The 27,744-nt window shown below is 35.8% G+C and overlaps 1 protein-coding gene across 3 annotated transcripts in view; it reads right to left on the minus strand.

Moving 5' to 3' along the window:
* Positions 1–27,744, minus strand: part of SLC39A10 (solute carrier family 39 member 10) — a 143,258-nt gene that overhangs the window by 12,622 nt on the left and 102,892 nt on the right. For all 3 annotated transcript variants that reach the window (XM_043444901.1, XM_043444899.1, XM_043444900.1), the window contains 7 exons: positions 26,600–27,624; positions 24,531–24,738; positions 15,115–15,284; positions 12,872–13,060; positions 6,521–6,641; positions 4,955–5,323; positions 3,759–3,839 (listed from right to left, as the gene is read on the minus strand). In XM_043444901.1, coding sequence (XP_043300836.1) covers positions 3,759–3,839; positions 4,955–5,323; positions 6,521–6,641; positions 12,872–13,060; positions 15,115–15,284; positions 24,531–24,738; positions 26,600–27,613 — 2,152 coding nt within the window. In that variant the 5' untranslated portion in view covers positions 27,614–27,624. The remainder of the gene's footprint in view (positions 1–3,758; positions 3,840–4,954; positions 5,324–6,520; positions 6,642–12,871; positions 13,061–15,114; positions 15,285–24,530; positions 24,739–26,599; positions 27,625–27,744) is intronic.

Genomic DNA, 27,744 nt, shown 5'->3' on the forward strand with positions numbered 1-27,744 from the left:
GACCCTTGAACGACGCAGGGTCCCAGTCGAAAATCTGTGTATAACTTATAGTCAGTCCTCCATATACTCTATTCCACATGTGCAGATTCAACCAACTGCAAATCATGTAATACTATGGTATATACTATAGACCTTTAAGACACAGTAATGGGCACTTTGGTAAAATAGGGCCTCTATTGATTAGATTATCCACTCATACTCATTTGGAGAAGAACAGAATGTAGAGAGAGGCATAGCTTCTGAGTCAGAATTCCTAGGCAAGGAGAAAAACCAGTCCCTTGGAGGCTGAGACAGATGCTTGGCAGTTGTATAAGTTGTATAACTTGGGCTTCCTCAGTGGTTCAGTTGGTAAAGAATCTGCCTGCAATGCAGGAGACCTGGGTTTGTCCCTGGGTAGGAAAGATCCGCTGGAGAAGGAAATGGCAACCCACTCCAGTACTCTTGCCTGGAGAATCCTATGGACAGAGGAGCTGGGCAGGCCACAATTCAGGGGATCCCAAAGAGTTGGACATGAATGAGACATTAACTTTCACTTCACTTTCATATACTATAGAAAAAAAAATTCTGCATGTACGTTGACCAGCACAGTTCAAACCCATGTTGTTCAAGGGTCAACTGTACATGTTTTTCCCCTTAGGGTATCACTTTAGTATAAAAATCTCAGAGTAGTTTTAAGAATTCATAAACAAAAATTTAGCTAGGGCAAAACAGGTTTTATATCAAAGTATTCTACAATGTGACATATTACGCTATTTTGCCAACATCTTAAACTGCTAAGTGGAAAGAGGACTTGTCCCTATCTACCTGCCTAGCGTCTGTCTCAGCCTCAAAAGGACTGGTTTTTCTCCTTGCCTAGGAATTCTGACTCAGAAGCTTCTATGCCTCTCTCTACATTCTGTTCTTCTCCAAACAAGTATGGATAATCTAATCACAGTAGAGGCATATATCTGGCCCTGTTTTACCAAAGTGCTCATTACTGTGTCTTAAAGGTAAAACGTAGGCTCCACGAACATTATGTAAAACTTCCTTTAGACCACCTCCACGTTGTAGATGGATAAAAAGCCAAAGGCCTTCAGGCCACCTCCAGAGGAGGAAGCTGGGTCATTTCTTTATGATCTTCCTTTCCCAGGAGCTCAGGCAACTAGCATGGGGTAGTCTGTTAACTTAGCACAAGGCACTGGGGGAAAACATGCATTTTCATGCCTCACTCCTCTCCTGGCAGAGGAGATGTACATCTGGACTGGAGTTTCTTCTCACAGCAATAGTGTTAGTCATTCATTCGTGTCCCACTTTTTGTGACCCCATGGACTGTAGCCAACCAGGCTCCTCTGTCCATGGGATTTCCCAGGCAAGAATACCAGAGTGGGTAGCCATTCCCTTCTCCAGGAGATCTTCCCGACTCAGGGATCAAACCTGGGCCCCCTGCATTGCAAGCAGATTCTTTACTGTCTCAGCCACCAGGAAAGCCCCAAATAGTAACATCTTAATCTCTGGCTTGTGGGGTAGAACAGGTAGAGATTTGGAGTCTCGATATTTCACTGAGGTAGCTTGGCTCAGGCTTTCACCAGAACTCTGCACTGGGTATCAAGCAAGGGCTTGCCTAGGCAGTAAGCTGTGTATACATTTGTCTTATGTGCAGTTATCACTGTGTGTCCCTCCCTTCAGTAAGAAAGTACAGGGGGAAGAAGGGGAAGTGACAGGAAGGCAACCGTCCCTCATTTCCAAAGTCTCTGCTGCCAATGCTGTGCTGAAATGGAGCATGGCAAGTGGGTTAAGGAGAATTCAGTATAACCACACTAAAATCATAAAGTGACCTGACATATTCCTTTTACAGGGTAGTGGGTGGGTAGGAAGGAAGCTGAAGGCTTTCCTGGCATACTACGGATGTGTGAGTGACTATCCAAGTTTATTACTAAGCAAACTTAAAGAAAAAGGGTTAAAACTATTAGGCAATGTTTCTCGTATATAAAAACTGACAGACAGTCTTGATTTGTGTTGCTACTGAAGTGTAAGGAAGTTATTTGGTACATCATTCTCTTACTAGCATAGGAAAGCAGTTAAATATAACTGTGAGATATATCTCACAGTGTAAGATATAATATCTGCACACAAAAAACCCTACATTATAAGAAAATAGGATGTCTAAAAGGGATATACTAAGCATTAAAAGAAGGACCTAGAGAAAGTAAGTGATAAAGTTTGGAGGAAAGATAAACCTGAAGCATGGTGTACTGGAGGGCAGTTCTGAAGTTAGAGGAAGACAGACTTAACATGCTACACTAGGGACAGAGCTAGCAGGACAAGCCAATTGGAAGGGAAGAAGCAAAGAAACAGGCCAGGCACCCAGAGTGCAGGTTTGGTGAGCTGTGTTTGGGTGAAGTCGAAAACAAGTAAGAGCAATTCAGTGAGTGAGGCTGAAAAGGTAGGTAGAAGCCGGATGTGAAGGTCACTGAAAGGAACATTAATGACTCTCAGCTTTTACTTTATATGCAAAGGAAGGGGACTGAAAGATTTTGATTAAATAAGCAAGTCACATGTAGTCACATAGTAACATGGGCATATGTCAAGACAATAGGTATGTAAGATACACTGGAACAGAATGAAACCAGAACTGTAAGTACTCCCTGTGGAAACTGCCCAAGGAAGAGATAATGAAGGGTCTGGATGAAGGATTACGGGGCATAAACAAGATATATGATTATATGCCCATGGTTGACAAGGTAAATAAAACTGTAAGGAACCAAGTCCTAAAGAATCAGTACCAAGTAAGCAGTAAGAGATTTTTTAACTTTATGTGAGCAGTTAGTAATTAAGAAAATTATATAAGTTAATTCTACTTAAAGTGAGCCAATCAGTGTACTACCAATCAAGATAAACATTGTCAAAATGATAGACATTTCAGTCAGAAGAAAGGGCACGTAAAAAAATTCCTTGGATACTCAAGAGATGCAGTGTTTTTTCTTTCAAATTTATGTCACCTTCATATCCCTCAGACATTTTCTATGTGAATGTATGTTCATATTTTTTCTTCCATTTTTCAATTTATAGGAGGAAACCAAAACACAAGAGAAATTAAAAAAACAACTGCTGTATCAATAAATGCCTATTAATACAATAAAGGAACACCACTGTATACCTTATAAATTGACAAAAGTTAGAGAGTTAATGCTAAGCGTTACCAGGGATGTGGAAACAAAGGAATTCTGTTGTTACTGCTAGAGAGGACACTAGTTTGATCATTCTCGATAGTGATATGATACTCTCAGGCATGCATATCTTAGGATCCATCAGTTCTGTTCCCAGGTATATACCCCATAAGATGTTCTCACAAGTGTCTCTCAGCATCAAGTCTACAGATGTTTAATGCACCATTATCTGTGGTGGCAGGAATTTAAAGGATACATGGTAAGTCCAATTACTGGGTGCTAAGTATGTAAAAATGTGGTAAATATGCACCTTCAAGTACTAGGCAGAAACAACATATTAAATTAATTCATGGAGTTAAAAATATACTGATTAGTAAATAAGTTAAGAAACAGAGTGGGCTATGACTTAATATTGTTTACATAAAATAAAAATACATAAAAAACAATACACACTTTTGGAAACACATTAACAAAAATTTCAGTAAATAAGAGAACGATGACACTGAATACTTGCCATCGGCCATTTTTTATGTTTTAACGTCTCTAAAATTTAGATGCATTTATATAACTCTTACATTTGATGAAATCTGATAAATTTTAAGATCATGTTACCTAATTCATGTGGCAGTTCATGACAGAAGACAGCTATAGACGTACTGATTCCTCCAGTCAATCCAGCACTGAAAGCTGCTCCTAAGGTTGGGGGGGGTGGGTGGAAAAAATCCAAGTGACATTTACTGATATTCTCTTTTTCTATTTTCATTCATAATGGCAGATGCATTCTCTTTTACCTAATTTCATAATGTATGAGTGACTCACTAATCTCAGACACTATAGTTTTTGAACACACAGAGAGTGAAGTGCAACAGGCATGTGACAACCAGAGAAGGCTACTCAATGAAATGAATATTCCCTATGAATTAAATTCTCTATTTGTGTAATCTTCTAATTCACTGACAGCTTCAGAGCAGTTAACAGCTTTACTACTTCAATCTCTGACCTCAATTTTAAGTCATGTAAGTCTGTAACTGCACTTGTTCTTGCAAACTAATATTTATAGATATTTAAATATTTAAAAATATCCGTATCCAAACTTTTCTAGGTATAGAGCATGAATGGTATAAATTATTATTTGTTGGATGGTCCTAAATACTGAAATCAGAGGTACAAATGCGTTTGATACTACTTGTAAAATTCTTTACTCTTTAACAATGACAGCCACTGTAGCTTCAAAAATATAGTGTTTCCTGAAAGAAACCAAAGCCTACTTCTGAATAAGTATTTAATAGTCTGGATCTCAAAAGAAAATTATGCATTGATCACATTTAATGTTCTCCTAAACTAGTAACATCAGTTTATATTAATAAGATTCTGATATATGTTTGAATTTGATAGAATGGATTTTTACCATTGTAAAATTTTTCTTCACTTTTTTAAGTATAAAAAAATTTTTAAACCCAAGATTCAAATTCATTTGTTCTCATTTGGAAATGTATAAATGTATTTGAAAATATGTTAAGGTAGCTTTTTCAATATGGTAACTATCCCTTCAATAAGAAATCAAGTTACTAAAGAAGTATACTGCAGACGTTTGTTTACATGTTCAAAGAAAAACCCACTGAAATTATACCTTTATGCCCCCAAGTAAACTTACCAAAAACACTACCATCGCCTTTGGAAAAGCCAAATGACAGGACTAATATATAATAGTATACTTGTTAAGCTCCAAGATTAGTACTAAAACAGTGGAAAACATAAAATGGTCTTAAGGGAAAACAAATTATAACCCAGGTTTTAAGCCTGCTTACCAATTGCTAACCCATCACTGAAATTGTGGATGCCATCTCCCATGATTACCATCCAGGCGATGTTAGCTATGCCTGTTTCCTTCAGGTCTGCTCCGGAATGGCAGGGACCATGTGAATGATGAGAGTGCTTGTGGTGCCACTGATGACTGAACTTCCTCAGCACAGCGTTGCTCTCGTCATGGTGGTTCTGTGCAGCGGCATGGAGGTCATGCTCGTGGATGGCATGCGTTCCATCACTGTGAGAATGGTCCATGATTTTCTCCTCTTCTATGCGAAGGTAATTTTTAGGAGGGGATTCTTGCTGGCCTTCTAAATCAGTCAGTTCAGTTTCATTTAGTCGATCTTCAGAAACAACCGAGTCATCAGTTCCTATATTTATAATGGCAAAGGATATGCTTCATCAACAAGTACATGAATGCATATTTACTTAATTTAAACCCAGACAAAATAGCAGTGTAATGAACATTTCCTAGGTGAATGTCTTTTACAATTCCTAAATGGATATTAAAAAACAAATAAAACAAATAAGTAAATATGCATACACATAAACTGGGATTTTGAGAGTCTAAAAGATGAACCAGATGAAGTAAATGAAGGGAACTGAAATCAATAGCAGGCAAAGAGAGGAGAGAAACTGGCACTCATGAAGACATTGTGAAGCTTACGGAGCACATCACCAACAGTTGAAAATAAAAGAGTGGAAAGTTACTGTAGAACTCCCACGGTAACAAAATAAACCCATAATTTTTCAGAGAACAAAGGAAACTTAAAGTTTACCCACTCTAACTTTCTCTTATCATTTAAGAAAACAAAATTTAAATCACTTGCATCCTCGAGGTGCTTTATATATCTGAACATTTCTAGATTGTTATGAAAATGAAGTTTAAAAACCCTTAAGTGATAACATCTGTCACATTTTTTTTAAATGAAAGTTGGCTTCTCACCTAGTTTACAAAAGCTATTATATGACAAAGATTTGCTTCACAAAACGTATTTTGGGGCAGAGTCTACAGTTAATATCTAGGCTGCCTCTTCTACAGAAAATCATTAGTAATATTCAGGGGAAAACATAAGTTCACAAAAGGGAAAAATTAGAGTTAAATATTAGGTTTTCCTGAAAATTTTAAGTTATCTCATTACAACATTCACAAAACACAATAGATGAATGGATGAGCAGAGATTTTTATGTAGAAGATCACTCTCCTTTAAGTACAAAGGCCTTCTCTCCTTTTCTCACATGAAAACAATCATATATGGAGGGCATTACCAAGAAATAAAACTCTAATTTAAAGATGTTTTGTTTCATTTTTTTTTCCTGTAAAGTAAAAAGTGCAGTATTTTCCTTGCCTGGTAACATAATGAATTGGCCCTATATCCCAGTGTAATAAATAGGGCTGAAAATAATCAGACATGAACAAAATCATTTGAGACACATAAAGAAATAAAAGAAACTAATATTAGAGAAGCCACAAAGACAAGAAATTTCAAACAACACAGGTACAGTTTAGACACAAAATTTCAGTTTTTATATTTTAAAGATTCTCTTTAGTCAGAACTGTTGTCTACCGGCAAGAGGCTTGAGCTGAAGCCAGTCAGCATCTGGTGTATTATTTAACTTATGATCTGAAAGCTTCCTTCCAATAGCCGATTCTTCTGTATTCTGCTTCATAAACCATTTCTGTTTTCCCTGAAAAAAAAAAAAAGAAAAATCTGGTATTAGCATTAAATCTGCAGTCACAATTAGCAACAGTATTCACTGTTAACATCTATGGGAATAAATGGTGCCAATTTTATAAAATATTTAGAAAAGGAGAAAAAACTTTTAGAAATTAATCAAAAGGTCTAACCAGATGAAAACTCCAACTAAATTTGCATGTTTTTTTCAAATATTCAACTAAATGGTCCAATTCATGTATTTCCAAGGTAAGAATAGGGTAAAGAGTACTGTATTATTATATGCAACCCAAAAAAAATGTGTGCGATAGATGTAATATTGCTCTCATTTAATACTGTGTAGGAATGGGAAATTTTAAAAAATAAAAGCTTATTCCTTTGAATTTCTTTCTGTATTTATCACAATGTCACTTACCCCTGTATGTGAAAATAATAGAGACAAACTTGAATTAAAATCCTAAATCTACAGTTTACATTTATGACACTTGGACAAGTTTATTAACCCTAAAAATATTCATCTATAAAACGAAAATGAGATTCTCCCAAGGATTAAATGAGGTGATATATGAAAATGACCAATTAATTACTGACTTAACAGCTTTACAATAAAGACAACTTTCCTTTCTCATTTAATCTGTTCTCTACTAATAAAGTCTGTTATATTTCATTGTTTAGTTTTGAATTTTCCTACATTATCTCTTAATAGTCTGGCTTCTTCTCATCAGTCTATCACTAACAACTCTTCTGACTTAAATTTATACTTTAATCAATGTTCACTTTTAAAAAAGCAAATAAGTATCTTATAACAGAATGAAAGTAAATCCTTGTTGGTTTTGCTAATAGGCTGTGGACTACGTTTCAGATGTTTAAGTCTTCTAACTGCTGCAATAAGTAGATTTGTTATGGCTAGCTGAACGTGCAGTAGAGTCTCCAAAGATGGTCACTATCAATTTCTTTTCTCCCTGTATAACTATTCTTTTCCATCCATAAGGCATCTTATGGTGGAATCTATTCAGGAAACTAAGATCATGGCATCCGGTCCCATCACTTCATGGCAGATAGATGGGGAAACAGTGGCTGACTTTACTTTTTTGGGCTCCAAAATCACTGCAGATGGTGACTGCAGCCATGAAATTAAAAGACGCGTACTCCTTGGAAGGAAAGTTATGACCAACCTAGACAGCATATTAAAAAGCAACAAAGGTCCGTCTAGTCAAGGCTATAGTTTTTCCAGTGGTCATGTATGGATGTGACAGTTGGACTATAAAGAAAGCTGAGCGTGGAAAAACTGATGCTTTTGAACTGTGGTGTTGGAGAAGAATCTTGAGAGTCCCTTGGACTGCAAGGAGATCCAATCAGTCCATCCTAAAGGAGATCAGTCCTGGGTGTTCATTGGAAGGACTGATGCTGAAGCTGAAACTCCAATACTTTGGCCACCTGATGCGAAGAGCTGACTCATTGGAGAACCCTGATGCTGGGAAGGATTGAGGGCCGGAGGAGAAGGGGACGGCAGAGGATGAGATGGTTGGATGGCACCACCGACTCGATGGACATGAGTTTGGGTAAGCTCCGGGAGTTGGTGATGGACAGGGAGGCCTGGTGTCTTGTGGTTCATGGAGTCGCAAAGAGTCAGACACGACTGAGCAACTGAACTGAACTGAATTCCTTGTCCCTAAATTTTCGCAGGTCTTTTGACTTGCTTTGACCAAACAGAATCCAACAGAAGTGATTCTGTGCCAGTTCTGGCCTAGTCTGAGATAAGCCTGGCACCTTTTGCTTTTTCCTCAGGGAATTTGCCCACTATGCTATGAAGAAGCTCAGTCTAGACTCTGAAGAGAGGCCATGTGGAGGAGTACCAAGATGCAGAAACAGACTGAGGCATTCTGAGACCTTTCCAGCCCTGAACTGCCCTAGTCAACGCAGACCAGCAGAGTTTGAGTGAGTCACTCAAGCTGACACCATGTGGAGCAAAATAACTGTCCCACTGAATCCTGCCTATTTTGGGGGCTTGGGGTTGTTTTGCTTCATAGCAATAGATAATAGAAACTGAGGAAACAGAAAATGTTCAAAAGAAAGTAATATGGAGACACCCTAAAGAGAAGAAAAGAAACAGCAGTTTTAACATGAGATGAAGAAAAAAAAGGAAGGAGGAGACAACAACAGTACAAAAGCCAATGAGACAGATACAGAAAGTAAAACACCAGCTGGGAATTTAACTGCTCTGTTTCTGACTGTCGATTTGCCTAAAATCTTGCCAAGTGACTACCCTCAAAGCCCCAACTTGCTGAAACCAGTCAGCATCTGGTATGTTACTTAACTTGTGTTCTGAAAGCTTCCTTCCAATAGTTGATTTGTCTACACAGAACAACAAACGTCTGTTCTACTCAAGTATCACTAATTACCTTTCTTCAAAAAAACACTATATACTTTTTCATCTTAGGTTACTTATTGTCCTATTTATCATAAAGGAGGTGAACTGATTTATCTACCTAGACTCTTTTCTTTGGTATACTTGAAGAAAGCCTTACTATTACATTTAGAATGCCACATAGAGAATGGTATATTTTTCAGATTTTAACTTCCCACAATTTCAAATTTACAAAAAATTGCCAGGCTTTGACAATTCTGTTCTCATGCATCAGTTTGCTTTATAAAAATTTCTTTAATTTTGTCAGTAAGTCTAGGTTCAAAACGAGTTCAAGATTAAATTATAAAAAATTTATTTACTCTGAACTCTTAAATGACTACATTTTATATTTATCTGTAAACCATACAGTCTCTAATATTTAGTACCCATCAAATATATATTTGCTGCTTCAGCATTATTGTTGCTCAGTCACTCAGTATGTCCGTCTCTTTGTGACCCCATGGACTGCAGCACACCAGACTTCTCTGTCCATCATCTCCCAGAGCTTGCTCAAACTCACGTCCATTGAATCTGTGATGCCATCCAACCACCTCATCCTCTGTCATTGTCTTGTCCGCCTGCCTTCAATCTTTCCCAGCATCAGGGTCTTTTCTAATGACTTGGCTCTTCAGATCAGGTGGCCAATGTACTGAAGTGTCAGCTTCAGCATCAGTCCTTCCAATGAATATTCCGGGCTGATTTCCTTGAGGACTGACTGGTTCAATCTCCTTGAAGTCCGAGGGACTCTCAAGAGTCTTCTCCAATACCACAGGTCAAAACCATCAATTCTTCGGTGCTCAGCTTCCTTTATAATCCAATTCTCACATCCATACATGACTACTGAAAAAAAAACGTAGCTTTGACTAGATGTACCTCTGTTGGCAAAGTAATGTCCCTGCTTTGTAATATGCTGTCTAGGTTGGTCATAGATTTTCTTCTAAGGAAAAAGCGTCTTTTAATTTCATGGCTGCAATCACCATCTGCAGTGATTTTGGAGCCTAAGAAAATAAAGTCTGTCATTGTTTTCATTGTTTCTCCATCTATTTGCCATGAAGTGATGGGACTGGATGCCACGATCTTGATTTTTTGAATGTTGAGTTTTAAGCCAGCTTTTTCACTCTCCTCTTTCACTTTCATCAAGAGGTTCTTTAGTTCCTCTTTGCTTTTTGCCATCAGAGTGGTATCATCTGCATATATGAGGTTATTTGTTATTTCTCCCAGCAATCTTGACTCCAGCTTGTGCTTCATCCAGCCCAGCATTTCACATGATGTACTCTGCATGTAAGTTAAATAAGCAGGGTGACAATATACAGCCTTGACGTACTCCTTTTCCTATTTGGAACCAGTGTGTTGTTCCATGTCCAGTTCTAACTGTTGCTTCTTGACCTGCATACAGGTTTCTCAGGAGGCAGGTAAGGTGGTCTGGAATTCCCATCTCTTGAAGAATTTTCCACAGTTTGCTGTGATCCACAGAGTCAAAGGTTTTAGCATAGTCAATGAAACAGATGTTTTTCTGGAATTCTCTTGCTTTTTCTATGATCCAATGGACGTTGGCAATTTGATCTCTGGTTTCTCTGCCTTTTCTAAATCCAGCTTGAACATCTGGAAGTTCATGGTTCACATACTAGCTTGGAGAATTTTGGGCATTACTTTGCTAGTATGTGAGATGAGTGCAGTTGTGCACTAGTTTGAACATTCTTTGGCATTGCTTTTCTTTGGAATTGGAATGAAAATCGACCTTTTCCAGTCCTGTGGCCACTGCTGAGTTTTCCAAAGTTGCTGGCATATTGAGTGCAGCACTTTCACAGCATCATCTTTTAAGATTTGAAATAGTTCAGCTGGAATTCCATGACCTCCACTAGCTTTGTTCCTAGTGATACTTCCTAAGGTCCAGTTGATTTCACATTCCAGGATGTCTGGCTCTAGGTAAGTGATTGCACCATCGTCATTATCTGAGTCATTAAGATCTCTTTTGTATAGTTCTTCTGTATATTCTTGCTACCTCTTCTTAATATCTTCTGCTTCTGTTAGGTCCATACCATCTCTGTCCTTTATTGTGCCCATCTTTGCATGAAATGTTCCCTTGATGTCTCTAATTTTCTTGAAGAGATCTCTAGTCTTTCCCATTCTATTGTTTTCCTGTTTCTTTGCATCAGTGTTAGAACACACAACTGAAAACAATTAGAGCCTCACAGTAATTCCAAAACTTTTTTATAACCCTGCAATTTGTATTGTGTTCTAAATTTGTTATTTACAGAGATGGACTTTAAATTGTTTATCTAATCAACTTCTTCTTGATTCTCTCATTTAAATAATTCTCTTAATCACATTCTCTTCCCCATGCCATGACTCAAGACCTCTTCACCTCTCCTCTAAATATCCTGCAGTAATCTCTGATTCATTTCCTTCCAGTCAATCTTACCTTGGCATCCCTCCCACCATTGTCAATTCTTCAGCTATCCACATGACCTTTCACATGGCCTTTCACAAGCCAAATGCTGTTAGATCTCTTTCACTTTTCTCTAAGTTGATCCTTCCCAGGTCCTTTGACCACTCCTGAGGTAACACTTCCTGAATGCACCATCTTGATCAAATCTCCTCTGGAAGCAATTACATACAATGCCCTGACTAAAAGATGGCCATGAAAATTAAATACACTACTTGGAATATGACATGAAAATACAGATGAGAAGTAGGATTTATTTCCTCATGCATTTAGATGACAAGAAATCATGATGGATGAATCAAAGTTTCAGAGCTAGTTTGTAGATAGACAAGAAATAGAATCACTCTTTCTGAATCCCAGTTCAGAGTTCTATTCTAAGCCATATGTCCCAAGAGGATATATACAAAAACACATACATACACAAACAAGAATATATCTGTAAAAAGACAGCAGTAAAGTTCTAAGAGTGGACTGTATATATTATGATGACAGTGACTACCCACTGTTCTTGAAGATTTTTTTTTCCAGTATTTGTAGCTAATTAAGAAAATGTAAAAATTTTCTAACTTGTTGCTTTGTGAAGCTTTCTAAAAATGTCCTCTAGGATTTACCTAAACAGAATATACTGAAAACAATCAGCAGCAATGTCACAATCATGTTAATGAGATGTATTCAAGAAGAGCCTGAGAGACAGATGTGAACAGGAAGTGTGTAAATCATAGTGAATGACAGTATCTTATCTTCTTGTGGGAAAAATTCTTTTAGATATTTGTCTTATTCTACTAAATGTGACCTGAAAGACAGTTCATGACAAACAGGGCATTTAATCAATAGTCTAAGTACCATCTCCAAAGTGTTTTGTTACTTTAAATGAACCACCAAATCCTTCATTTCATTAATATTTTCTTCCCCCAAAGCCCTCTGAATCTAAATTCTTCTTACCTCTAGTACTTACTTACACCACTGGCAAGACATTTCTGGTATAGAAATTTGTTGTGTGAGAACATTGTCATTAAAAGATATGTCAATGATAGCTTCTAATACTTGAAAATATTACCTATGAAGACCAATTAGACTTGCTTCTATTTATACATTTTTGCATTTTTAGTAAGCATAAATTGGTCAATATTTTTCCAGACTATATAAGTTAACTAGATAAGAAGCAACACAAAATTAACTGAAAATGGACTCCTATATCTTGATTATAAATGCTAAAACAAATGTAATAACAAAAAAAAACTGGCAAAGATCAGTTTTTCCTCTGAAGACAATCTATTCAATGATATTTAACACATACCAACACCATGATTAAGAAAAAACACAAGGCCTTCCCGAAAATAAAGGTTTTGAGTTCTACCTTTCAGAAAACAAATAATTAAAAAATACTTACCCTTTGCTGTTTGTAGTGCTTAAACATTCTAATGCAATGTTCGATGATAAATAATAAGTAAATGCCTCCTAGAGCAACAAGTCCTTTCAATACAGCATCATATTCTTCAAGAAACTTCTTAGATTCGTGTCCATGAGAATGTCCATGCCCATGTGCATGTTGATGACTGTGATCATGTCCACCCTGAGACTATTAATGAGAATAAGAAAAGCTTCTAAACCAGTAATTAAAATGCTACTTTGAGAATATAATCTCCAGAAAAAAAAAATCCCCTGTTACATCACTTGAATATAAGTAGTCTTCCATTCAATTTTGTTATACTCAGTGGTCTGGAAAATACTACACTTCATGGTAAATATAAAACAAAGACCAAAAATTTCAAACAGCTATCTGGGTTAAGATATTAATACATCCTATAGTGACAGAATCAATCCAGGAGTAATAGAGGCAATGATGGGTCCTTTGTAAACTGAAGTTAAATATGACCCAGATATAAGACTTATTAACTGTAAAACTAAAATAGACTAATTTACCAGCAGGTAACCATTTCTAACTCCCTATAATCTAACTTTCTGTTAAGCTAATTTTTATAATATTTTTCTTTTATAAATTATTTCAAAGAAGTGATGAGATGTTATGTCTGCATATACTGTTGAACATGAGCATAAGTATATAAATGTGTTTAATTTTCTACATTTTTAAAATCTTTAGCAAAAATAAATGTGTGTACAGAAACAAAGCTCTTTTAAAACTGCAAAACACGTAAGTTCTAGCATATTAATCTTAGAGAATGTAAAAGAGAACTGGTCCTCAGTATTTTCCCTCCTTGTAACATTTATTTACATTCTTTCCTTATTTGCAAGTGGTCAACAGAAGAGGTTTCTAAACCTCTTAAAGAAGATAAGACTGTTACAAAAGGTAATAGCTTCATTTAATTAACACTTCTTAAGAAAATAAATGAGTTAAACAGCACTTAAACACTGTTTGCACTTCAACTGCTGGCCCAGTTCTGAAGCAGACTGTTGCTACGCTTGGTGGCCAGGGACAAAGGGCAGGCAAGGGGTTAAAATAAATGGGAAAATAGGTCACATAGAATAAATCAGCAGCAAAAAATGCATATGCACAGTCTTAATATTAACTTTTTAAAAAGCAATGCCATACAGTGTCCCAGACACTAGATCGGGTCTTCTCAATCAGGAGTGCAGAGGGGAAGAACAGGTGTACCGAACACACAAATAAATACTGTCTCCCAAGTACTCCAGAAGGGAAGAGATGAGAACTTAAATATTCAAGTCTATAATCTTACATTCAGAAAAGAAAAAAGCTCTGTTGTTTCCATAATTTGAAGAAAAGACAGCAATACTGGTTCAAACACTCTTAACTGGTAATAAGCCTTTTAAAGGTTGAGAAGCAAGGAACCCGGAGTGTGGTGCATGTGCCCGCACAAGTGCCCCGGCATGTCTGACTCAGCCCACCAGGCTCCTCTGTCCATGGGATTTTTTGGGCAAGAATACTGGAGTGAGTTACCGTTTCCTCCTCCAGGGGGTCTTCCCTACCCAGGGATCGAAACAGCGTCTCTTGCGTCTTCTGCATTGGCAGGTGGATTCTTTACCACTGCATCAGCTGAGAGACCCAGGAGTGTGGACTTATCATATCATTAGAAGTGTTCCCAAATGTAAGAACACAAGTGGTACAGCAGGTGAAAAGATAAATGGCCCCATGTGTAAAGAGGTTAAACACCTAAAATCATCAACTGAAGATGTCTGCCTATTCCTGCTCAAATAAAGATGCCTGTGGAGCACTGGCTATGTGCACCATCATTATAAAATACCATATACATTTCTTCTAATGGCTTTCTTGAGAAACCACAAAGATAAAACACTCACTGATCACTAAATATTCACTTTCAGAACTGTTAATAGAGCATTTTTAAAATTTCGGCTTCACTGAGGTATAAGTGACATATGTAATTGTAAGAGAGTTAAAATGAGCATTGTGATAATCCGATATGTGTATGTTGTGACAAGTGAAGACATAACTGACACTATCAGTTTTTGCTATTTTAAAATCTAATAAATTCGATTTTAAAAACACTAATTTAAAACTGTACAAATGAAAAAATACTTCATCCTATAAGCAATATAACAACAGAAATATTAGATTAGTATGCTACAGCTTGCTAATAAAGGACCCTCTTAGCTGAAATACTTTTACTTCTTAAAAAGATTTAAAAGGTTTCTTACATGGGGCAGCAGATGAAGAAGGGCGTCTCCACTCATTGTTCCTACAGCTAGTGCAACGAGGAATGTAAGAAGGAATTTGAAGCATCCTTGGTTAATGATGGGAACCAAGATCACGCCTAGCAAGGAAAGCAGGCTGATGACAGTGATAGAAATGATACCACAGATCCACGCTGTAGGAAGAAAGTAATGATCAATATTAGTATGCCATTATAAACAAAAAAGCTCCAACGAATAAACATAAGATAAATGAGTCATGGACGACTGATTATCATATCCAGACTGTTTTTTAAGAAACTTTGTATTTTGGCACTACTGTGTTTAAAAACAAAACAATTATATTCAAGGTGGTTACCTTGAATACTTAAAAAAGAATTAAACTCAGACCAAGTTAGAAATAGTATTTTCAGTGATCCACCTTATTAGAAACAGGGGCTTAAAATGACTTAAGGCTGTGGTTCACTTACACTATTTAGATTTAAATAAAATTTTGCTAATGTTAAAAGGCACAGTCACAGCAATAAAACTGTTTACTTAGAGACTCTAATTATAAAACTCTCCTGTGAGCATTAAAGAATCTAAGTATCCAACACACTATAATCTATGGAAATCTTCCCAATACAAAGTCTAAGAAACTTTTAAATATTAGCTCCAAATAGAAATATACTCAGATAAGGCCAAAAAAGCCTATTACTGGTTGCTTTATTGTATTCCATTTATTATTTTTACAAAAGATAATTCAGTCCTGCTTTCCTTGGTATCATCCTTCTTCCATACCCAGTTACAAATTCCCTTTCCCCCAATTTAGTTTTCTGTATAAGTTACTACTTTTAAAATTTCACTATATAGTTTTAAGTGTATCAGAGCACAGGAGAAATGTTTTCATGACCTGTAAGAAACAGGTGGAATTTTGTGCACATTTCTTTTTCTAGGCTATTCATAAGCCGGTATCACAGATTAATGCCAGTGGTTCAGGGAGTGAGGCATTTTCATTTAAAATGAGAGATTACTTTTTTTTAATGGCCTAAAACAAAACAGAAATGTTTTAAACTTTGTTTAATACTTACATAAAATTTCACTGAAGAGTGATACTTTAGAAAAGGTTTAATCTAAAATGATATTTTCCTAATCAAATCTAACAGGACTATAAATCTGCTGAAAGATTTTATGTCAAGTTTTATGATAAATGAATAAAGGAAAAATGCACTTCTTGATCAAGATAACTTAAAATTTTCAAAGACAGAAATAAAGATAGATAAGAAAAAACTTTAATTGACCTGCTAAATGCTAAACTATCAATAAAACTGTGTTTATTCACTGGACATTTTAGTCACACTATCCAATAACCTTAATGCTACAGCTAATTCTCGTTAGCTAAATTAGTTCTGAATAAAACAATAGGTCATCTGTTACTAATGGAAGCACTGTGATTTACCCTATATGTAACAGATAATTACTACGATATAAACACTGGGAAGCTGAAGGGTCAAAAAAGATTGAAACACAGCCATAGACTGAATATACTGGCTTCCATCCTTTTTAAGGATTTTGGGGCAATAAAGGAACAGAAATTCAATTCTCAAAGAATCAAGGTCAAGGAAAGATTCATTATAAAGGCAACATCTTGGTTAGTGGATCCAAAAAATAAGGAAATTTCTCCCAACTATGGTTGGGACTACCAGGCACAGGGAACTGGGGTTAAAAACAAACAAAAAATAATGTGTCGTATAAAGAAAAATATAAGGTCAAACAAGGTTTAAAGACTGACTTCATAATGATGATCAAGTTAAGTTACTTTATTTGTGTGTGCCCCATGTAGATTGGAACAATAAAATCAAGTGGGTGGGAGAGCCTAGTTGGAGAAAAGAGACCGTTAAGTATACATGAAGTCAAGGAAGCAATCAAGTCACTGGTCAACTAAATGAAAAAGCTTTGTCAAAACTACTGCAGCTCTCTAGCTCCAATCAAACGACTGGGGGAAGATAATTCAAAAAGGAGAGAACAAAAGGTACAATAATTTAGGGAAACACCAAGGCTAATAATGAAAGCACTAAACCTGCAGATAAAATGTTTTACATATTAATACACAACTCTCCCTTCCCAAATATATTTTTCCTTAGTTTGTCAATAATCCAATCTAGAGGCAATATATCTCAGAAAGAGCCAATCTAAAAGATACTTTAATCAATAAATTAAAGAAAAAGCACAGAATAAAGAGTCTATGAAGCCATAAACATTTTAAAATGTTCTGTGATGATTTACAATCTCAAGTGACTTTTGGTCAATTAGTCAAAACTCAAGTAACCAAATAAAATCTAATTTGGTGAAAATCAATTGCCAGTATGCTAACAGGTGAGCTAAATACATTGTAGTGTAAGTCGCTCAGCTGCGTCTGACTCTGAGACCCCATGAACTGTAGCCTGCGAGGCTCCTCTGTCAATGGAACTCTCCAGACAAGAATACTGGAGTGGGTTGCCCATTTCTTTCTCCAGGGGACATCCCAACACAGGGATCAAACCCAGGTCTCTTACATTGCAGGCAGATTCTTTACCGTCTGAACCACCAGGGAAGACCAAATACATTATAACTGAAGACCAATCACTAGCAGATTGATACACAAATTAGACAAGTGTTTACACATGTAATTAAAGGAGAGTCTGTGTGTTAAAGGGTATACAAGTTCATATGTGCCCAAATGGGTATATGTCACATACTGCACACTCCCAGGTATAATTTCTCACTTATCAGTGCTGTTAATTATATGTCTTTCTCATACACCTTAGAAAGCAAATCTGTAAACTAAAAGAAATGTCTGATAGAGAGTAGCTCATTTAACGATTAGAAAACCACTGGTATTTGTGCTGACATTTGAAACTCAGAGAAACTCAAGAAAACATAATCCTGCAAAAGCCTTAGGTCACAGCATTGCCCAACATCCAAGAAGAAACTCAGATACATGCATGCTGGTATTCATTAGAGCATTATTCACAATAGGCAAGCATACATTGATGAATGAATGGATTAACAAAATGTGGTGTATATATGCCATGGAATATTACTTAATCAATAAAAAGGGATGAGGTTCTGATACGTGCTATAACATGGATGAAGCTTAAAAACATTATGCTGAGGGTTTCTCTGGTGGCTCAATGGTTGAGTCCGCCTGCCAAGGCAGGAGATGCGGGGCTGGTCCTGGGTCCAGAAGGATCCCACGTGCCACAGAACAACTAGGCCTGTGTACCACAACTATTAAGCCTGTGCTCCAGAGACCAGAAGCCAAAATGACTGAAGCCCGAGGGCCCTAGAGTCTGTGCTCCACAAGAGAAGCCGCCGCAACGAGAAGCCTGTGCACCGCAACTAGAGAGTAGCTCCCCCTTGCCACGGCTAAGAAAAGCTCGAACAGCAATGAAGATCCAGCAAAGCCAAAATAAATACATTTATAAATACATTTATAAAAACTAAAATAAAACTAAACAATTTCCTACATTAGGGAAAAAAAAACATTATGTTGAGTATTTCACAGTAAAGCAGACAAAAAGACAAACACTGTATGATTCCACTTAAATGAACTATCTAGAACAGTCAAATTCAGAGACAAAAGAAGGTTAGAGGTTACTGGGGGCTGAGGTTAAGGGGGAAATGAATTATTGCTTAATAATTACATAGCTTCTATCTGAAAGTGAAAGTTGCTCAGTTATGTCCAACTCTTTCCAACCCCATGAACTATACAGCTCATGGAATTCTTCAGGCCAGAATACTGGAGTGGGTAGCCATTCTCTTCTCCAGGGGATCTTCTCAACCCAGGGACTGAACCCAGGTCTCCCACATTGCGGGTGGATTCTCTACCAGCTGAGCCACCAGGGAAACCCAGCTTCTATCCGGGTTGGTGGTTAAGACAAAAAGTTGTAAAAAATAGTGTCATGGTTGTACAACATTGTGAATGTAATAAATGCACAATGGTTAAGACAGCAAATTTGACGTTATATATATTTTAGCATAATAAAAAAGTTAAATAGTTAGCTAAAAAGGCAAAGTCAAAACTAAACCCAAAGTCCCCTCTTCATCCATTGTTATTTCCAGTAAATCATAGTATTTTCAGAGAATACTTGGCCAAGTGACTTATTTATCACTTTTGTCTCTCCCAAAGTAGCTTCATATAAAAGGGAAGACAGCTTCATATAAAAGGATTTATAAGAAAAATAAGTATAATTAAACATGATAATAATAAGAAATACTAACTTTATTAATCCAAATGGCAATCACTCTTTCAAAATTTGAGCTAATTAGGACAGAGGAAGAGGGACAAAAGGTTACTACCAAACTTGTAGCTACACAAGATTTTCAGAATATATGCCATTGAAAATACATGTAAGCGTAAAGCTAATTAATTTCACATATCTATAACCCATCTAACACAAAGTATTACTTATTTTTGCCAGTGTCAAGAAATAAAAGAGCCAAATTTCCTATTTCAGATAAATCAGAATTTTTTTATTTTCTATAGATTACAACTATTCCACCACAACTGTTTCATTAGCAAAATAGCCCCATTATCCCATAAGTTTATGTTATCATATGTTTTCTTATGCTGATTTCTTATTAATTTTAAATAATAATTTTAGCTTCCTAGCACTAAAACTTTAAGTAGTCATTCTCCTAACAAGTTATAAACATTCTTCAAGGAAAATTACTGTTTCTTTGACCTATGAATAATAAAGTTGTTTTGAATTTACTGTCCTTGAAATACTTTCCCACGCTATTTAAGTACATACTTATTTTCAGAATTAATAACATACACATTTAAAGCTCAAATATCATAATTTCCTAGATGTTAAAAAAAGCCAATAAAATTGTTTTGATTTCCAACCAAATTATTTGTCTTTTTTAAATCACAATTTGTTTGGTATAAAGTCAAAAGAAACCCAAAATAACAATAAATGACAAATAATGAAAGGAATCTTGTAAAATTTATACCAACATCACTATGCAAACTATTAAGTACAACTAGCAAATGTTTTCTTTATTTGTACCCAGGATACCGTATGCAATAAAAAACACTAAATGTCTGAAACAAGCTTCACTTATTCTGCAAATTAGGTTGCTTAAAACGTTAAAGGTCTTCAAGCTTAGTTATTCACCAACTCCCTTTCTCATTATCTAGAGAGAAAATGCATTCTTTTAAAAAGAAGCGCTCATCTGTGGAAACTTTCTAATTAACTTGGTTCAAAGCATGTGCAAGATGGCAGTTTTCTATACTGTTTCAGCATTTTAATTGGTGGAAAATGCTTAGCAGCCTATTCACAACCCCCCCTTGGTAATTAAACTAGGGTCAACTCTATGACTAAATGAGCCAATCTTGAGAAACAAATGATTTCTAATGTCCACAGTATATAGCATATTTGGTTTACAGCAGTCTTTGAACAGTTAATGAGGTAGTGGCTGTGTCACTATGGGAGATTTATACAGAACAAGTTAACCTTCTTAAATGGTGCAGCAGTCATTAAAAATAATTATTAGCAGGGCATTCTAACAATTATTAACATCTATAAGGACATAATTAATTCAAGTTTCATTTCTGACAATGCTAATAACCACCTGCAAACAACTAATCAATATTCACTATTAGTCATGTAATTGTTTTCAAAGCAAGTACACTTTTCTCTAAGGTTTTTTAGATTGAATGAAGTGCAATTTTCAATATTACTATAGTCAAGCATCTGTCAACAGTTTTGTTAAAATATATAGACTGTATCAATATTATGACATAGACAATGCTAAGTCATAACCCACAGCTAATGTGAAAATAAATAACTAGAGTTTTTTAAGAAACTGTAGAAAAAGAAAAGGCTATTAGTTTTAACTCTAGATGCCTCAATCTTTTCAGCCTCCATTTTTCTCCTGTAAAAAACAAATGAATTTTATTTTTAATTAAGATAAATAATCTTAGACCTAGCACACACGTTTACTCCTGCCGGTGAGAATTTATAAGTGCCTGAGAGAGACACTGGCTCTCAAGACGTTTAGTTATCTACAAAGATCAATGAGCGTGAAGCCAGCAAGGGGACGTATTTTGTCTATCCAAAGATCATTATTCAAGTCTAGTGTGTGGACTCACTTTCTCTGCCCTTTCAGATCTTATCAGACTGAACCCAGCTTGTCTACAGACGACTATGCTTAGATTTTTTTTCTAATGACTAATCTATACTTAGAGTAATACTTACTTACATCAATATTTACCTGTACCACTTTCCTGTCTACATCTGCTTTATCCGTCAAAACACTAAACTCTCCTTATCTCCCTGTCACGTACATTCTGGCCAAGCACACCTAAGAGCCTTCTCAGCAGGAAGCAGTGGCGCACAGCCCAGGGACAGGGCACAGTGGCTTATTGCCGGCTTTCGATGGAGAGTACTCTAGTTCCCATCACAGCTCTGTTACGTGATGTGGGCATGTTACCTAACTTCTCAAACCTCCTTTCCTCAGTAAAGAGAAGTAAAGAAAAACGTCTAGCTCATGGGAATAACAAATTAAACTCTTGTAAAAGTGGAGTTTAAAATAGCACATGGCAATAAAGTTCTAATAAATATAGGTTATTATGATTAATTTATCCATTCTGAAGGTGTTATTTTCCTATTGCAAAGAAATTAATCAAGAATAGGTAGGAACCTAAGAGACTTAGTCATGTATTAAGAGCATTTCTTTTATGTGTAACTCTTTTAAGCATTAAGGAATGTCTCTATCTCAAACGGAACTCTTATACTAGAATGTGATATTCATACACATGTCTACCTTATTGCTCTATTGCTCTACACTATGAAAACTTTTTAAATGCTGCCCTTTCAATCTTTTACCTATTTTATCAAAATTCTGTTTTTTCCAGCTCATATTCATACACATAAATTTAGTCACTTTAATTACTATTCAATTGGTACAGAATCTGCCTGTGATGCAGGAGATCCCAGTTCAATTCCTGGGATGGGAAGATCTGCTGGAGAAGGGGGCTACCTACTTCAGTACTCCTGGGCTTCCCTGGCGGCTCAGCTGGTAAAGAATCTGCCTGCAGTGCGGGAGACCCCAGTTTGATCCAAGGTTGGGAAGATCCCCTGGAGAAGGGAAAGGCTACCCACTCCAGTATTCTGACCTGGAGAATTCCATGGACTATACAGTCCATGGGGTCGCAAAGAGTTGGACATGACTGAGTGACTTTCACTTCATTTCAATACCACTATATCTTAGGCATTTCAACCAGAAGTGCATTCAACATGATTTTGCACATATGAAGTTCATGAAATACCACTCATTCTTCTTGAGAACACTATTATCAACATACACTAGGCTGACTTACAGGTGTCCTTTCTAGGTTAGAAACAAAAGCTTATAGACTAATATTAAGCAATTTATTCATTCAATCAATATATGAGTGTTTACTTTTTGTCCAAAGTATCTTTTATCTCAGGCACTAGTGATGCTCAGATGAAAGACCCAGTCACTTCCTTTAAGCAACTAAAGGCAAACAAAAAGATAACTAATCCAATTATTATGGTCCCTGAACTCTGTACCATGATGGCAATATCTGGAGGGTGTCAAGGTAGGGGGTCTTAATTAAACCTAGTATAGTCAGTTATTCCAGGGAGACCAATCATTGAGGAATCACAGTGGTCAGCCAAGCAGAGACACTTACAAAGTAAAAAGGCAGAGAAGAATCAAGGAAAATCAGCATAATCTATTATCATGGGTTTGTTAAAATTAGAGGCAAGAGGGAAGAAATGAATGGTGGAAAATAGAGATGTGACAGTAGGTAGACATGGCTCATATTCTGAAAAGCATGATTGGGGGGGTAAAAACAAACATATAAACTTTGAACAACATAGCATAATGCAGTATTTTAAAATAAATGAGGAAAAATATACCTAGCACATCACATCAAATCCATGTCCTCATAGCTACTACTACTTACAATATTAAAAAATGTAAAGAAAATACTAGAGATCTAATGAAAATGTTAAGTAACATTAACAATGTATGGCAAAAATCACAAAGGGGATATCAGAATTTCCTAAATTTGGAAAATACACAGTGATTAACCTCAGACTTGGTGGGTTTTATCATTTACTAGGTCTGGGAACTGTGGGCAAGTTACTAACTTTTCTATACCTTACCTTACTTATTACCCATAAAAACAAGAATCATATAATAGCTTCCTCAAATAATTCAATTAGTATTAAAATTTAGTGAAGAAAAGTATGTAAAACACTTTGCACATATGAATACCAAAATGATTTAAGTTTCCCAGAACTGAATTCTACCACTACTGCTCACTAGTTTTGAGACCTTGGAAAATTTTTTTAGGGTAGCATTCTCTACTTCATAGGATTGTTATGAGGAGTAAATGAACTGAGTATAGAACAGTGCCTACAATACATGTTTGTAAATAAATAAAAGTCCATGTATTAAATAAATAGTGGCTATCACTAAAAAGAAAAATCTATGTCAGAGCGTCCAAATAAATCTAGCTTAAGTGCTAAGCATGATCTATGAGGGGAACAGAAACACAGGCAGGGAAAGTTATGGAGTTATTTCAACAACTCAGTAAAGAACCAAGGAGGATATGAACTAAAGTTAAGACAGAGTGGACAGAACTGGAAAATACTTAAGACTCACCTGGACTCAACAACTGATTATACAAGTGAAAATAGGAAATGAAAACAGAAACCATACATAGAGGAAAAACATCAAAGATTTTCAGATTTTACCAAAAGCATAAATTGGAATGACATTTGGGATTCAATAAGAGCTACAAATTTCCTATGGAATATAAGTTTCAGAAGGAGGTACCTATAAACATCAAGGTGGAGCAATCTAGCCAACTGGATATGATGAAAAAGTACAAAGAGAGAAGTTCAAAAATAGTTTTGATTTTACCCATTTGGTTTTACTATCTAAGTGACCATGATGAAGTTCATGTGCCAATTACTGGCATTCTGAGACATTCCTAGAGTTTAACCACATTAGCTTCCCTTTTCACGTCCTTAAAAATTTTGTAATCTTGGCTTTTCACTAGAGCCCCTCATCTTGCTAAATATTAAGTAATTATAACATCATGTAGCTTTAATTAACGGCCCCCTTATTAACATTTGCCCGTAAAGAAGAATCTGTTTATGAAAAACCTGCATTTCCTTTCCAATCTATTAGTTCTCTGCCCACAACAAAATGTTCCTGTGTAATGCCAGAAGAGGTGAGTAAACTGTTATGCCTGTGTTCCTCCAACCTTTTCTAAACACACATACTTAAACATGATTAAAATATACTGAAAGACACAAAAATAAGGCAATCATTTGGAATTGCTTTCTGATTCCAACTATATTTTTAAAAAAGGTACAGAGACTCTTTTGAGGAGAAAGAACTTAAATCTTTCTTACCTGATGCCCCTATATTTGCATTATCTTCAGGAACCTGATTTTTATCCTTATTTAAATCTTCAACTAAAAGTTTGTCAAAATGCTCAATACAAAGTCGGCTGTCAATCTGATATAACAAAGCAGGGCAAAGGTATGTAAATAGATCAGATGAGATTGGAGAGTTGGCACGATGACCATGGTATTTTAACAACTGAGTGACGTTCAAACACTGCAAGAAAATTGATAAAACAAATTAAGAGTACTTTAAGAAGATTAGGCAGAAAAAGTACTATATAGTAAAATATATTCTAAATATAATTTTAAAATAATCTGCAATATAAATATCTACTACAAAGAATGATTTTTAATAGGAATTTATGATAGGAGAGAATTCAACCTGATTACCCAAAACTTTTTATGGATTTTAACCATTTTCCACTGCAACATATAAAAGATAATGACTTTCTGCCATTAATAAGAATGATTTAGAACTACAGTCCCAAGATCCTGAAGGAGTGAAGAAAAAAAATAACTTCCCTAGGCAAAGTGCAATCATCAGTTGCTCGAGATTGTTATTCGGTAAATAGACTTAAGAGTACTTTAATAACTTTATATTAAAATATAAAAGGATACAGACATTTTTACTACCTAAGGTACCCCAGAAGAATATGGTATAGTGAAATCCTATCCCAGTGCTAAAGCTTTATCCAGTAGAACTTTTTAATTACAAAGTATAACAAAACTAAGAAGAAAACAAATAACAAAAAAAATTTGGACCCATCACTACATAAATATCTAAATCTAAGGGAACGGAGTATCTCTTTTCCACATATATGCACTCTGGTTGCATGCTTGCTTTTTGTATCTACAATGCAAAAACACAAAATCAAAACATACAAACAAAAGTGATTTTTCTTAGGTCAAGTCTTTACATGAGGTACTACTACCCTATCTAATGCACAGACCATTTCCAGAAATCTTGAAAAAATCTCCATTATGCATCAGGCCTATGAGGATACAAAATAATAAGACTGATGATCCAGACCCCACAAATAGAATCCAAAGAATAAACACTGTTTAGTTATGATAATGTCTAGTTATTATCGACAAGAGACTCTAGGATATTACCCATAGTAATAAATTAACAATTTCTTTAAAAGTACACTAAGATTTTAAAATTTGCTGAAAACCAAATATCTAGTGATTTGTCTAGTAAAGAAACAAAGATATTTACTTAGATGTAAAACACATTTCAGTAATAAGAGACGAAAACAAAGGTTGAGGTCATTTTCCACAATAGATGCTGCTTTTTATACATCTGAACAATAATAAATTCAACAGCTTTTCCTAAACTTTAATGAGAGCTAAATGTAAGAATAAGGGTATTGATATACTTTTAATGAAACAAAAATGTTTTTAAGGTGAATAGCTGTTTAAAAATCAAGAAGTAACAAATCGAATGTGAAAGTATTCAAAGGAGAACAAAAATTTAGAAGAAAAAGAGAACCATCCCATTGCTCTTGGCATTTCTCATTATTATATCTTTTTGCATTCACTGTTCATCTGTCAAAAGCATGAGAAAAGACTAATATGAGCATGTAGGTCCTGTGATAAAGTGACAGAGAAAACAAACCTACCACATGTACAAAATACCTGACTTTGGAGTGAGATCAGTGACTAGGAGTCATCTGTAGTTAATTCAATAAGTTAATTATTATGAAGAAGAAACTGTCTAAACAAAAAAAGGACTTCAATTTTCAAGCATCTAGAAACCGGTTAACAGAAACAACACATAACCTAACTTGGAGAGTCAAAGCAAGTCTTAAGCAAGAGAGTAAAATAAGGAATAAAAGAAATATATTTTCTGACAACCTTTAAACATTTAGAATTGAAGGAGCCCAAATTTGAAAACAAACAATCCAAGTAAAAATGCAGATAAAAATCTTTAATCTGATTTTTATCCCTTAATGTATTTTGTAACTGGAAACAAGTTTGAATACGGTTGTCTATTCCTCTGTTACTTTTCTTTTTACCTAAGAGTACTTCAGGATCATCTGAGAATTACAGAGCAACTACCTTATTCTGCTTACCTCATGTTGACGATCATCTTCATTATGATCTTTGTGACTAGCAGCTGAATAAATTGCACTTTTTTTAACATGAGGTGCTTCTCGCTTTCTAGTATGTCGAAGTTCACCTTCAATATCAGGATCAAGATCTTGGTGTCCATGACCAGGATCATGACCATTATGTTCTGGAAGACGTACATGAGAATGACCTGGGTTATGTACACGATCAGGTTTGTGGACCCGATTATGTTCATACTGTTCACCCTGATCATGGTTAGAGGGAAAACCTGGTGCAATAACCCCAGAATTTTCATTACTTTTCTTCTCTTTTCTCTTCCTCTTTCCTTTTGGTAGCTTACTTTCAGATTGCTCCTGTGTTTTATTGGTCTCTGTTGAAGGTTCATGGCTAGGCTCCCCATGCTCACCATGAGTAATGGAATCATTAGGAAAATGGCGAGTAGTGTTATGATCAAGGTGATGACGCAAACAGTGGTGATGACATAAGCGATGACTGTGGTCATGCATATGTTTATCATCAGATTTGACAGACACTTCAATTGTCTCTTTCTCTGGATCACACTTACGGTTTCTTTTTGCTGATACACTGGTCACAGTTTGATTTTCTGAATTTAAGTGATTATGGGAATGCTGGTGGTTATGTGAGTGAAAATGCTTTCCCTCTTGAACTGCCAAAATATCTAAGTGAGAAACATGATCGTGGCCAAGATCCTCATGATTAATCTCAACTACTTTTATCTCTCCAAGGCCCAAGTTTGTTAAAAGTTTCTCCAGACCAAAAAAGGATAGTCTTCCATTTTCACCATAACGGTCAAAAAGTTTTTCAATATAATATTTTTTTTCATTTTCAGCATCCAGCACTGAAAATTCGCTTGACTCCGATTCTGTCATTCCACGATGGTGTCTGTGATGCTCTTCAGAACCATGGTCATGTTCTTCATGGCAATGGTTGCAATGATGGAAAATAAATGTCAGCAAACAAATGAGGCAAAATTTTGTGTGCATATGTACCTTCATTTCTATTTTTCCTAAAGGGAAAGAAAAATAAGCATTAGTTTATACTTATGCACGTTAAAAATAAACAAAGCTTTTCAGCAATTGCCAATTTACTAGGCAAATGTTTTACCTCATTTCTTTCATGATTATGA

The sequence above is a fragment of the Cervus canadensis genome, chromosome 24 (genome assembly GCF_019320065.1).
Source record: "Cervus canadensis isolate Bull #8, Minnesota chromosome 24, ASM1932006v1, whole genome shotgun sequence".
NCBI classification, from domain to species: domain Eukaryota; kingdom Metazoa; phylum Chordata; class Mammalia; order Artiodactyla; family Cervidae; genus Cervus; species Cervus canadensis.